The sequence below is a fragment of the Eptatretus burgeri genome, chromosome 8, assembly GCF_056783735.1.
Source record: "Eptatretus burgeri isolate ZD-2024b chromosome 8, Ebu_testis_v1, whole genome shotgun sequence".
In the NCBI taxonomy this organism is placed as follows: domain Eukaryota; kingdom Metazoa; phylum Chordata; class Myxini; order Myxiniformes; family Myxinidae; genus Eptatretus; species Eptatretus burgeri.
In genome coordinates this window covers 78,074,870-78,089,546 of record NC_140968.1, presented here as the reverse complement: position 1 = coordinate 78,089,546, position 14,677 = coordinate 78,074,870, and the positions used below count along the sequence as shown (strand labels likewise).

General features: G+C 43.8%; 1 protein-coding gene across 1 annotated transcript; it reads right to left on the bottom strand.

The window, feature by feature from the left end:
• Positions 1-1,859: 1,859 nt before the first annotated feature.
• On the bottom strand, positions 1,860-14,565 carry SDHD (succinate dehydrogenase complex subunit D). Its single transcript, XM_085892710.1, has 4 exons — positions 14,269-14,565; positions 9,857-9,949; positions 9,582-9,711; positions 1,860-2,312 (listed from the first exon to the last, which is right to left on the bottom strand). Exons 1-4 carry the CDS (start codon positions 14,312-14,314, stop codon positions 2,147-2,149), a joined length of 435 nt encoding a protein of 144 aa, XP_085748836.1. The 5' UTR covers positions 14,315-14,565; the 3' UTR covers positions 1,860-2,146.
• Positions 14,566-14,677: the final 112 nt, after the last annotated feature.

The following is a 14,677-nucleotide window of genomic DNA, read 5'->3' as shown; positions in this document are numbered from 1 at the left end:
AGTCAAGACGCAGTGTATATTCCCCACGGCTTGATAGCAAGACACCAAGGAGGTACAATGCTTCAAGACATTTAGTCAGTGCCATGTATGATTCTCAAGGGAAATATATGGATGCACACACAAATTTGAATGATCTTCGGGAGAAACTCGCATCGACCAAAGATGTCCTCGTGCATAAGTTGCCTCCGTCCGAATCAGCTTTTCTCGAACATGTGAAGAGATCCATAAACCAAACATGAGTATGAATGAATGCCCACCTGGCAAATCCAGAAATTCCCACACCAGAGGGTCGTGGATGGTACAGAGGAGAAGGTGTGCTGCATCTCACATTGTTTGATGGACCCACATCAGCGGAGATGTTAGAGGGTCTTGTGTGTTCATGACGTGGTGGTGAACCATGTACCAACAGCTGCTCACAAGACAGTTTGCCTTGCACTAACGAGTGCATGTGTGCCACCAGTGACAGGCAGTGTGGCAACGATCTGTCAAATGGTGACCAAAATGACATGGACAGTGATGGTTGAACATATCGAGGACACTCGCTCAAAATATATGTTTTAGTTAATTTCTCGTAGAACAATGTGTATTGGTATTACATATCGTTATCACATCACTTGTGCAAACTTCAGTCACTATATCATATAATTTGCTAGTGGAAATTTGTTTCAAAATATTCTCATTATATTGATATGGTAAACTGAACACATAAAATGAAGAAAAAAATATGACAATTGGCAGATGTTTGTTTCGGTCGTTGATGATTTTCGAAGTTAGCTGTCCGGAAATTACGTCTTTTTTCTATTAAAAGCACTCAAATGTACATATATTTATCTAGAAGTATTCCATTAAGTAACTAGTGGTATTCCCCTGTTCATTCTGCACATTTCAATACCAATCATGGAAAAATAGGGTGCATTGCTTTGTAGTTATGTCTAATTCACTGATTTTCGGAAATGGTCAACATTTTCTTATGGGGGTATCCTTCAGGTGTGAATATTTCATGGGCCGCACACCAAAAAATGAGGACAACAGGGCAAAATGAGTTACTGAGATCCCCATCTTTCATACGAGACCTCTTGGAGCTTTGTGTCAAGCCGGTTGATCAAGTACCAAAAAATCTGACCTATACCGCTGGCCTAATAGGAGAGGGTTTTATGAGTAATATCGTCATTTAGTTGCATATGTAATATGTGTACGAATCCTTACATAAACTAGGTCTTAAGATCCGAGTTTTACTGTGGAGTCATGATGCTGCTGGACATTGTAACGACACAAACTCCCATTATCTGGCCACAACGTCACCACTGGAATGGAATGATGACAAGGCCAAAAATTGAACATATGTTGTGAACTTAATAAAAAGTCAATGTCCTGCGACTTGGATGCCGATAGTATGTTCTGTAATGGATCAACTTCATGTCCTGCACAAGAAGGGATTGCATGAAGTTTAGGGTGATGAAAAGTTTGATGCATCTTTCTACAATCGACACAAATCTGAGAAAGACTTGTAGTTGGTAAGATTCGTGCTCGAGAGTGAAAGCAACATCAACAACAATTCCCCAAGGTAAGGCTTTGGGACGTGATGGTGCTTTCACTGAAGTTATTCAGCTCCGATATAAGCATGACTACTGCATGCAGCTTCCAATTCCTCAACTTCACCGACGGTGCTTTCAAAACGATTTCCACCCCCCCCCCAAAAAAAAGCATTACCCTTTTTAATTCACTACATATTATTCAACATCTTGACAATTACCTTTCATATCCAAAAAAAAAGTTATACTTTCCACATGAGCAAATAAACAAAACTCAAGTGCTGTTGGAATAATTATTTTGTTTCAAAAATAAAACAAAAATCAGTGTTATATACTTGCAAGTGACATTTTATTTACCCTCAAACCCCCTCAACATTATCTCTAGAATTACCAGCATCCATATGAATGAGCAAGCAAGAAACAGGTCGATACCATTAATGCCCTTAACGTTTCCTAAGACTTATCCTGAGATCTCACAAGTATTGTTTGCAAGAGGGTGATCTACAAACATAAATTTACATCAATCAATCCAGCTTAACCCACTAATCTCTATCCAACAATAGTCTGCCCCAAAGACAATCTTAGCAGATGCTTTTCACTGACCATCAAAGCATTCACAGCGACCACAGCATTGCAACTGCACGGCAAATGCCGACGTCATTATAATTGAAGGAACAGAGGCTGGCAAATGTGGCAGCGGCCATGAGTTGCAGGAGCATGCTGGAGAAGCGGGTGCCTCCTGGGGTGTGCACATAATCCGTTATCAACTGCTGCACCCCCCTGTACAAAACGGCAGTTACAGAGATCAAAAACAAATCTGAGAATTAAAAAAAAAAATACATTTTTGAAAATTGTGTTCAGTTAAAGTCTTGTTTCCTGCATGAGTCCTGAAAGAAAAACACTCAAGTGGTTGAGTGTATTCCCATCAATAGAACAATGAAACAATGACGATAAAATATTTCGATGCAGTGACACTATGATCAAAGGCATTTCAAAACAGAGAAGAAACGGAATTGGATCAAACCAAAATGGATGATCGACCTTGAGATGGGAAAGCAATATACAGTACAATTTAAAAAAAACAAACAAACAAAAAAAACCTCCTCAAGGATAAAGCCTCCAACCACACCTTAAAAATGGGAGGTGGAGATTATACATTTAAATAAATAAGTAAACAAACAAATAAATATGTAAATAAATAACGATGTAAGTAGCGGTGATGGTAAAGTGGCTATAAATAAATAAATAAATGAAAAAAATTATCACTCATAGAGCGACACTTGGCAAAACAGAAAAAAGTAGAATGGCACTCAGTAGCACGCATTTCTTAAGGCGCTGTCACACCTTGACGATTTAGCCAGCGTATGCCGACTTATGAAAAATTTGTCTAAAACGCTGGCACACGTCGAATACGTTATGGGTAAGTTTTGTATACGTTAAGAGCACGCTGAAAAACACTGCCATACGTCGTAGTACGCTGGCTTTCATCGTTGAACTTTGCGGTTGTCCTCAAATTTTAGCATGCTTGAAATTTTACGACGTATGCCAGCGTATGACTCTCACGTTCCACTATGCTGGCCATAGGTGGTAGGCACGTAATGCGATAGTTGACACATGTCGACACACGTTACTTGTAAGTTACTCATAAGTCGAAACACGTCGAGGTAATGCTTAGCGTACCCAAAACTTATTTCTAACCTATGAGTAATGTGCTTTGAACGGATGTGTAACGTACCTCCAACGCATATTGACGTATTTGATTAACGTCTTCCGGACGACCACAGAACTTACTGAACGCGTTTCTCATTTACAGCTACCGTATAATGGCGTATTGGCAGCGTTTAAAAAAACAACAATAACTACCGATATTTCGTCACGTGCCGTTACGTCACGTCCGATTGCCTCTTCAGTTTGCTCATGTCTTATTCTTAGTTCCTCCTATGTGAATATTTTCTGTTTGAGGATATTGTCATGTCGAAACTTAAAAGCAAATGTCCGAATATATTTTAAAATTCGTGATAGACTAAAAAAAAAATAATGATAAAAAAACAACAACAACAAAAACAGCTTTAGATATTTCATCACGTGCCTTCACGGAGCCAAGGAGAAAAAAAGAAAATAAGTTTCGGGTATGCTAAACATTACCTCAACGTGTTTCGACTTGAGTAACTTACAAGGAAGTTGTGTCGATGTGTTTCAACGATCGCATATCGTGCCTACAACTTATTCCCAGCGTAGCGGAACGTGCGAGCCATACGGCGAGTACGTCGTAAAATTTTCAGCATGCTCGAAATTTCACGACGTACGAGACGTACCACGAAATATGACAGCGTACTTCATCGTTTTTCAGTGTGCTCTTAACGTATACACAACTTGCCCATTACGTATTCGACGTGTGCCAGCTTGGTTCAGCAAATTTTTCATAGGTCGGCATACACTGGCTAAATCGTCAAGGTGTGACTGCGTGGTTGACACTTTCAATTTTCAGGCGGTTATGATTTAAATTGGCGTGCGGCAGGTTTTTAACAGGCTACGCCACGAGTTCGTCGGCGATACGTGCAGCGCGCTATGCCTAAGTTAAACTATCGTTGGGCATAGGTTGTGAACGCAGACAACAGGCTAAGCATTCGTTGGTATAACTTATCTATAAGACAACGAAACGTTCTGTGCCCGTTACTAATATGTTATGCATATGACCGACACGTTATGAATATGACCAAAACTTCAGCGTACGCCAACGTTTTACATACATTTTTATACATTGCCATTGCTAGCTAAATCGTCAAGGTGTGACAGCACCTTTACCAAGGCTGAACAGTTTACATTTTGTATCCAAGTCATAGGCTGGAAATGAACCAAAATCAAATCGGCTTGTTCTCGTGACCTAACCAACTCATCCGAGTTTTGACATGACTCGTCCACAGCTTTTTGATACATCATGATATACTGTGTATATAGTTTTTGGCCTTATCACTGAATTTTAGAAATTTTGACCTATGTTGATCTTTTGACCGATGTTGACCTCAAAAATAATTGGTAGTTGAATTCAATGCCCAAATGTGCAAATTTCAAGTTAATCGGATGAAAATTGTATATTTTAGAAATTCCACCAAAATTTGTTAACCTTTGGCCTATCTTGACCATTTAGCCTATGTTCACCTCAAAAATAACTGTTGGTTGAAATCAGTGAGCTGATATGAAAATCCTGTTCAAATTTCAAATCAATCGGATGAAAATTGACAATTTTACAAATTCAGCCTATGTTGACCTCACGTCGACCATCGATCAAGTCACATCAACAGTCTACAATCTCTGAAAGTTTCAGAACGATCGGCTGAGCGGTTTGGGCTGAAGGTGAGCGGACAGCCAAACAAATTAAAAATCACTCAAACAGTAAGTCGAGTGACACTTGGTGAAACAGAATGACATTTGGTTGAGCGCATACAACCGTCAGGCTAAACAGTTTATATTTTGTATCCCAATCCGAACCTTAACCAAAATCGAATCAGCTTGTTCTTGTGTCCGAACCAACTCATGCACCTAGTTGTTATAACTGGACCAAAACAATTTGAGACATCATGCTATACATAGTTTTTGGTCCCATCTTTCAATGGTGAAGAATCACTTAAAAAAAAAAATCAGATCCGGATCTGGATCTACACCAAAATTGAATCATTTCTTCCTTGTCACACACCTAAGATTTCCACCAAGTTTCATCCGAATCCATCTATAAACTTTTGAGATACATCCATAACCAGGTATTTTGTTTCAAATTTTAGACAGAGCAGTCAAGAGAATTGCCAATAGCTGAGAGTATTGTTGCAGGCTGGGGGGTTGGGTGAGAAGACCACTGAGGGGGGGGGGGGGAGCTATCTCAGCTCCCACCAGACTCCCCTGAATTGTAGGCCGGCGCACACGGATAATTCCGTGAAGTGGCGGGTCGCTTAACCGACCGTGGACGCCAATAACTCAACTGCGTGACCTAGGGTCCTCCCGTCTATGGGTTAAAAGGGTTACCTAATTAATCACGTGATTTAATTACCAGAGAACACGCCCTCTGTACGCTTTGTCCGAACCGGATCACTCTACGGGATCGGATGCAGCCAAGCGACACTGCCAAGGACGTACCAACTAAAAGGAACGGATTGTTGGGAATAAAGTCCTGGCTAAACTAGGATTCAGACCATGCTGAATCAATGGAAGAAAAGACAAAAACGAGCAGGGAACATTTCTAATAATTTATTACAATAGAAAGGTATGTGGCACGATCAAGATTCATTGGGGTGTGTTGTGCAGAGATAGAGGAGAGAGGTGTGGTGCAGCAAATAAACAAGAAACTTACAAAAGGGGGACACAGAGCAGACTTAACGCGAAAATAAGAACAATAACGATCTTCTGCAGTCTTACTTAAGCAGACAGGCGTCAGGACACACACACACACACACACACACACACACACACACACACACACACACACACACACACACACACACACACACACACACACACACACACACACACACACACACACACACACACACACACACACACACACACACACAGTATTGCAACAAGAAGGGAGAGGAGTTGAGGCTATGATCTTGGTACCTTTGTTCTTGATTGCACGACGCGCCACCAATACGTTTTGGGTGGGGGGGGGTACTCCGTGGTGCCGACCCGACAGCTGGCGTGTCGTCTCTGGCTTCAGCAGCGTGTGTGGAGAAAGTGTTCGTAAAGGAGGGGCTTGAGTGGAGAAGGGGCGGAGTCCAGGCAGCAGGAGGCGGGTCGTGCAGAGAGGCTAGGGCGAGGCTAGAGCGAGAGAGCGAAAGAGAAAGGCAGAGGGACCACTCCGACCTTTATAGGACTTGCAGCGTGGGGTGGGGGGGGGGCCACCCCGAAGCGAAGCGTCATCATCTGAATCAGGCGCTCCGATTGGCCCCAACCGCTCACGTGACCTGCTAACCTTGGCCGGAAACTGCACCACTTCATTTCTGGCCAGGTCATCTCAGACAGCGGACATATTCCGCTCCGACCCCACAACATGACAAAAATTACCCACACCGAAATTGGTGCGGGAATCGTCCTGCAAAACCCCCCGGGCCGTGCCCTGGTAACCGGCCGAGGGTCCGGATGCCCGCTAGGGCGTCTGAGCAGTGTCGATTAACGCGCCCATTCCGTGCGTGCCAATGTGGCCCGCACTGTACAACATTACCCGGCTCGATCGCAGCTTCGCTGGCTGTAGAGACGAGAAGACGTTCACCATCCGTGGGGAATCCGCTGCTACCAGCGAGGGCCGAAGGTACATTGTTATGGATAAATCCATGCATGTTTCACGAGCGGTGTATGCATCTGCCTTCGAGCACATTCTATACATTGAGCGTGGTTCGGCCATTACGCACGTGGCCAGCACTCGCGTTCGCACGACTCTGCTTGCGTGTGCGAATACCAATATGGGTCAAATATTTGGTTGAAAAGGAACGCGCCGCTTTCACTTCGCACACTCGTATCCCGCCAAACATGGCGTGGAGTCGCCTTTATCGGCCTCCGTATGCATTTCGTGCAGCGTGGGCGTCGTGCTGGCTCTGTTTCCTGTGTTGTGATAAACACCATTTGTGCAGCCTCTTAAGAGATATTCATTCGTATGCCTTTTTAATGCAACCGGCAATCTTCCCCAGATCACCGGAAGCTCGAGTCGATAATGGAGTTAGTTCGTCGAAGAAGGTCGAAAACCCGGTTCGATTCCCACAACTTTGAAAATTTGACCTTTGTGAACTTTAAAGGTCAAAGGTCAAGGATTATGACCTTTGGTGCAAAACTTCCTCTGGAACATTCCAGGAACAATATAATGTCATTTCGCACTCCTCGGATTATCCATACTTTGATGAAATCATCATAAAAACAAATTTGAAGGGGGCGCCACGGGCAAGATGTTCGAGATAGAGCAAAATGGTTTCAAGACTTTAGGTGGGGAATGACCTCAAGATCATGCATAAAAAAATATTGTCATCCTAGCTCTCAAAGTTTGGGCGGTTGTATGATTTTTATCTCAAAATTCGAAATTTTCTAAGTTCGTGACCTTGTGACTTTGACCTTGGGACGAAAATGAAAAATTGAGCTCCGTGGGGCTATGCAGGTGCCATTGGGCTAACCAAATACCAAAACCCCTGCCAGATTCGACAAACCCCTCGGAGAAGATGGATTTTTATGTCAAAATCGCAATTTTCTAAGTTCGTGACCTTGTGACGAAAATGAAGAAAAAAAAAAAAAAAAAAAAAATCGAGCTCCGTGGGGCTATGCAGGTGCCATTGGGCTAACCAAATACCGAAACCCCTGTCAGATTCGACAAACCCCTTAGGAGAAGATGCAAATTCAAATCAGCTACCCCCTAAAAACACGTTTTTTGGGTGTGGCTCCACCCATAATGGGCGCACCACGCCCATTTTCAGGAAAAACACAACTAGATCATGATATAAACCTCCCACCAAAATTTTATCAGGATCGGATCAAAACCCACGGAGCTATGCTCGGGACAGACAGAGAGACAGACAGACACACAACAATAACGAATATAGTGGTCACTTATTTTTTTTGTGAAAATATTTTTTCGTGAACCAACATTCGATGCAAGGGGTAATTTTGCAGCGTGTCACACAGGAGAAGGATCTGGGGGTGGTAATAGATATTGGAGGTAAGCAGGCAGCACAGTGCCAGGCAGCTATAAGTGAAGTAAATAAGGTTTTAGGTTGTATTCAGAAGGGGATCATTTATATATCAAAAGAGGTGGTGTTAACATTGTACAGGAATTTAGTGAGGGCCACATTTAGAATGTTGTGTGGAGTTCTGGTCACCACAGTTCCGGAAGGACATAACTTCCATGGAGAGGGTTCAGCACAGGGTTACTAGATCGATTCCGGGCCTAGCGAGACTCAGCTATGAGGAGCGGCTGAAGGAGACGGGGCTTTATACACTAGAAAAGAGGGGGTAACGATGAGATATGATCGAGATGTTTAAAATAATGAAAGGTAAAGATAAAATAAGTGCAGATGAATTATTCAACAGAGTAGACAGTGATAGGACCAGGGGTCATAGCCTGAGAGTAAAGAAGAGGTGAGTTAAGACGGTAGCAAGGCAGGGGACTTTTACTCAGAGAGTAGTTAATGCATGGAATGGCCTTCCTGGAAAGGTAGTGGCAGCAGAAAAAGTAGATAAGTTTAAATTGGAATTAGATAGGTACCTGGAAGTTATGGAGATAGAGGGGTATGGGGATGCTGATAAGACTTTTCGGTAGTTTGAGCATTGATGGGTGATTGTGTGTATGTGTACGGAGTGCTGTTGGTGGTCTCATTAAGGGGTGTTGTGTGCTTGATGTGTGTTTTTTTAAACCAAGCCCATGCCCCCTCCCCTTGGGGGGGAAAATATTTGAATTTATAAAAAATACAGAAACTACAAAAAAAAGCACAAAAACACTTTATTTTAAAAAATAATAATAAAAAAATATATATTTTGCATATTCTTCTTTTGATCTTGTGCTGATAAATTAGGGTGGTGTTGATGTAGTGCAGCCATGATGGGCTGAATGGTCTCAACCTGTGTCTGGTTTCCTTGTGTTCATTGTGTATGTTAATTCCATTTAAAAACTATTTAATTTTGAAAGGTGTCCTGTCCTTTTATTACACCCAATACAAAATTGTTTTGCTCACCCTGCAATAACAATTAATGCAAAACGTTTCACTCAAAATTTAGTTTTGACATAAATACAAATGGAGTACAATTTTGAGATATCTTGGTTGGGGAAGCCTATTTTTCTGAGGCCAAAGTATCCAAACTCCAAACATACATGGGAGTATGGACCTGGGAATTTTGGGAGAATCATTTTACCCATAAATATATAGCTATAAATGGTCACCTAGGGAACTTTTTGATAGTGAGGAAAGTTGGCATGGATGACCCATGTGCAAAGTTGGCCTTTCCACTACAAATCTAAACACTATTAGATGTAAATTATAGCCAAATATCCATTTTATACACATAGTTAGCAATATTTATTACCAATAACTATGCAGCACCAGGGTAGCAGCCAAAGCATAGTCAACAGCTCCTCCGGGACTGACAAATGCTGCTGCTCCAAGGCCCAAAAGCCCAATGCTCACTCCTCGCTCTGCCACCCAGTGGCGTGAAGCTGCAAGTAATGGTCAAATCACAAAGAAACGACACGATTAATTTCAATGAGTGTCTATTAGTAAACTTAATTCTATACAAAACATTTGACAAGTGTCTATACAGATATCTGTGTGAAACTGCATCGGGTAACCAATGTGCCATACCATGGCTCTTCGTTGTTAGCTGCTTGGAAGTCTTTGTCCAATGAGGCCGGAACTTCGTTGATGCCGGATGAAGCAAAACACCAGTACAAAGGGCTGCAGAAATCATTTTTAAAGAAAATTTAGTAAAAAGTAAATAATATAGAAAATTGAAAAAGTACACCACATGACCAAAAGAATGTGGACACCTGCTTGTCCAACATCTCATTCCAAAATGATGGGCATTAATATGGAGTAGGTCCCCCCCCCTCCACCCCCCTTTGCTGCTATAACAGCCTCCACTCTTTTGGGAAGGCTTTTATTTTTTTTTTTTACAATGACAAGGCTCATATAAGAGTGAACAGACAGAATGTATAACAGGAGCAGGAGACAAGGAGGACGGGAGAGGGAAGCACAAAACAGTGGGGAATAGACACATGAGATCGAGGGATGGGGCGGGATATACAGGGTAAACAAGATGAACACTGCAGGGACTTTCAGGAAGGAAGGCATGGGGGGGGAGGCCAGAGAGGAGCCGGTAGAAGACAAAGACCACCGACCTGCCTGCGGTGACAGCAAGAGACCCAAAGACTCAGCCTCATCGCAGGAAATACCAATGTTATTAAATGCCTTGGTTTCTACAGGGTGAAGCCGAGAAAGGTGAGAGGCAGGAGCACAAGCACAGAGGGGAGAGCAGTCAGGCTCTGGATGAAAGCTTTGTACGTGGTCAGGAGCTCAGGTGTGCCAAGGAAAGACTGCATGATGGAAGATGCCCAATCGGTGAGTGGCTTTGGAGGCCAGGTTGGAGATGTGACTTTCCCAGGAAAGATCATGGCAGATAGTGAGGCCCAAAAGTTTGAATGAAAGGACTTCAAGAGGATTGTTGAGGAAGTAGATGGGGGGGGGTGGGGGGGGTTCTAGACAGTCCTTTCAGAGAGACATCGTGAGTGTGTGAGATTTGTCAGGCTTGAAAGACATGGTCCACGTGTTGGACCGGTTTGCAATTTTATCCAGATCTGCAGAGAGTGAAGAGGCTGATGCTTGCCGATCTGAGGAATGTCAGATGGTTCTGCAGAGGGTGGAGTCATCTGCAGAGAGATGGAGAGGATTTTCCAGAGAGCTGGAGAGATCATTGATGAAAACAAAAAAAAACATCACAGGGCCCAGAACACTGCCTTGAGGAACTCCTGCTTGGACAGGAAGAGGGGATGAGAGATTTCCATTGAGGGCCACATGTTGACTGCGACAGGAGAGGAAGTCTGCGAGCCAAGAGTGGAGATTTCCTTGAATACCATAGAAAGAGTTTGGTGAGCAGTATGGGGTGCCAGACCGTATTGAAAGCACACAATATGTCTAGGGAGATGGCTCTGATCTCATGTCTGGCATTGAAGACCTCCATCCATTGTTGGGAAAGCAGGAGCAGCAAGTCCAGGGTGGAGTGACCTGTTGGGAATCCAAATTGATGATCGGAAATCAGGCCATTGGAGAAGAGGAAGGATTTAATGCCAGAAGCGATGATGGATTCCATCACCTTACTGATGATTGGGAGTAGGCCGATTGGTCTGTAGTTGAATGGACCTGTTTTTGCACAGCGGTAATGTTTGCTGATTTCCAAGCAGATGGCAGATGACCTTGAGCAAATGAGAAGGTGAATAGAACAAAGAGGGTGAACAAGAGCAGCAGAGCAGGACATGTGGGCTGATGCCATCTGGACCAGTTGCAGAATCAGTGTCGAGGTTTGACAGCAAGCTCTCCACATTGCAAGGAAAAAAAAGGACACAGTCTCAGAACAGCTGGTTGTGACTGGGTAAGGTGGGTGCAGAAAGCGGTGGGTTTGGGACACAAAATTTAGAAGCAAACAGAGGTTAGGCATTCAGCCTTTGCATGTGCAGTGTCAGCTGTGTGGCTATTTGAGGTAAGGGAGGGGATGGAGGGGGAACATACACTAGAAACAGACTTAACTAGACACCACCAAGATTTGGAGGAGCGAGACAGGTCTGAGAGTTCAGACGAGATTAGAAAGATGTTGTTTTCTGGCTCTCCTCAGGGTAGACACACACTTGTTCCGAGCTTTGTGGAAGGAACTAAGATTGCCTTCAATTGGATTTGCCTTCCATGAGGCAAAGGCAAGTATGTTCAGGACAACTGCCCCGCCACAAGCTTCAGTGGACCATGGGCGGGAGGAAGGGTAGGACAACTGAAGACGAGATTGGGGTGTGTGTGTGTGTGCGAGTGTGTGAGTGTGTGAGTGTTCACAGGATACGTTGATGTCAGAGAAAGTGGAGATGGGAGACCAGTCTAGAAGTTTGATAGCTGCTTGAAGACCTTGCCAGTCGGCCTGAGTGAAATGCCAGACTCGAAGGTACTGAGGTGGTTCTCTAATAACAGCCAGAGAGATGTCCACTTTGACAAGCATATAGTCAGATAAACTTATTGGAGCAGAGGAAGAACAGCAGATATTTTATGGGAAATTGGTCAAAATGTGATCCAGAAGAGATGGAGAACCGTTGGTTGAGATCCTGATCGGGAAGTTGACAGATTGTGTCAGTCTCAATGAGTCGCAGAAGTCTGTTGCTGAAGAGCCATGGCAGGCGAGGAAGGTACCTACACCCAGCCAAGTGGCATGAAGGCAATTGAAGTAACCACATTTGAGGAAGAGAGAATTGGGATGAGCGGATAGAAGTTGGTCCATGTTTTTGGATAGCGAAGTAGAAATGGAGTCATCACTGCTTGGTGGACAGTACAACACACACGTAAACATGAGGTGGGAGTGGAGGGAAGCCGTAGCAAGAGGTATTCCTGGGGGTGTGGGGGAGTGAGGACAATGCATGTAGAGTGAGGAATGGAGTTTTTAAATGAAGAGAGCAACTCCGCTGCCAGGAAGAGGCTCAGGTCTGTCATACCGGAGGAGGGAGTAACCAGGGAGAGATACTAGGGAGTCAGAGACGTCTTGAAGGAGGGAAGTTTCTGTTAAACAGATTATGTCTGGTTTGTCAGTGTTAACCTGTATGGAAAGATCTGTCAGGTTTGAGCGAAGGCCCAGGATGTTTGAGGTCCACACTGTTAAGGAAGATGGAGGGGAGGAGGCTTTGGGTGTAAGGGAGGGGGAGAGGAGAGGAGGGGGAGAGTAGGACGAGTGAGGAGGGGGGATGGTAGGACGAGGGAGGAGGGAGGGATGGAAGGATGAGGGAGGAGGGGGGATGGTTGGATGAGGGAGGAGGGGGTGATGGTAGGATGAGGGAGGAGGAGGGGATGGTAGGACGAGGGAGGAGGAGGGGATGGTAGGACGAGGGAGGAGGAGGGGAGGGTAGAACGAGGGAGGAGGGGGGAGGATAGAACGAGGGAGGAGGGTAGAACGAGGGAGGTGGGGGGGGAGGGTAGAACGAGATGTTGACAGTGTGTGGGGGATTACAGAAGAGCTCAGGAAGAGGGCCGGATGAGGAGGAGAAAAGGCTTGGTGCTGATGGGATGAGGGACAGTGGGGAATAAAGAGAGGAGGCAGAGGGAAGTTGAAGATTGGAGGAGGAGGAGGGATGAGATGGAAGAGAGAGGGCAAGGGAAAGAGGCAGCTTTGTGGATGTGAGGAGGGAGGGGAAGCTTTGAGAAGGGGGAGTGAGGGGGAAATTGGAGGGAGAAGGGTGAGAGGGAAGAGTTGAGGGAGAAGGGTGAGTTTTTGAGAAAGGTGAGAGGGAAGCTTGGAGGGGGAAAGTGTGAAGGTTTTTTTTTGAGAGGGAAGGGTGAGAGGGAAACTTTAAGAGAGAGGGGGAGATGAGGGCAGGTTTTCCACTCGATGTTGGAACATTGCTGCGGAGATTTGCTTCCATTCAACGAAAAGAGCATTAGTGAGGTCGGGCACCGATGTTGGGCGATTAAGACTGGCTCACGAATACGTGGAGTCCGACTAGTTTTTATTCATATTCATCAATATTATTGCAAATGAAGGTAAAAATATCACCTGTATCACAAAAATTTTGCACGATCGGTATATATATATATATATATATATATATATATATATATATATATATATATATATATATATATATATATATATATATATATATATATATATATATATATATATATATTCGTCTCAAAGGAAGAATTCATAAAGAATGCACGTGCATTGAAGGAGTAATTCATTCATTCCTACAACGAATGAATAATGAATGAATCAGGTGTAGAGAAAAAGGCATTCAGTCATTCACCCTAACCCAGGGTTAGAAATAACCACACCGCGGACATTTCACCTCAGATGTAAACTTCGGGACCATCATTGTTCAGCGAGGAAACATTGATTCACACGAGTCGTGTCAAAATGGAAGATTCAATGTCAAGTGACCTTGTCACGGACAATAACTCACAGTTATAACACCACATGAGGTTACAATTAAACACGTACGCTTTCTTAGAAATATAATATAATAAAACCTTACGCTTGGGTGCGAGCTTGATGACAGAGAGAACACGAAACGCCGCCATGCCCGCCAAAACTTGGCACACTACGTCACAGATATGACGTTTCGAGATTGCTTTGCCTGAAGGACGTTTTGGATCTTCGTCATCATCGTCTTATTCTTCTTCTTCTTCTTCGCCGTTCGTTGTCTTCTTCTTCTTCTTCAGGCAATTTTCCCACGGAACTTGAGGAGACCTTTATCCCACATTGCTGACGCCTGTGTTTTTATTTAGTTTATTTTCCAATCTGTCATCGTATTTAAATTTACCAGGAGTAGAACGGTAACGCAAGCAAAAGGGGATATCACCACAGGACTGTTTGTGTGAAGAATCTTCTTCTTCTATAAAAAATTAAATCTTACTCAACAAGCTGTTTATGGTTCGCATTTT

Coding starts and splice junctions, on each gene's coding strand:
- SDHD (XM_085892710.1), bottom strand. CDS start 14,314: ATGGCGGCGTTTCGTGTTCTCTCTGTCATCAAGCTCGCACCCAAGC. Junction 9,712..9,856: donor GCTAACAACGAAGAGCCATG/GTATGGCACATT, acceptor CATTACTTGCAG/CTTCACGCCACTGGGTGGCA. Junction 2,313..9,581: donor CTGGTGCTGCATAGTTATTG/GTAATAAATATT, acceptor CGTTTTGTACAG/GGGGGTGCAGCAGTTGATAA.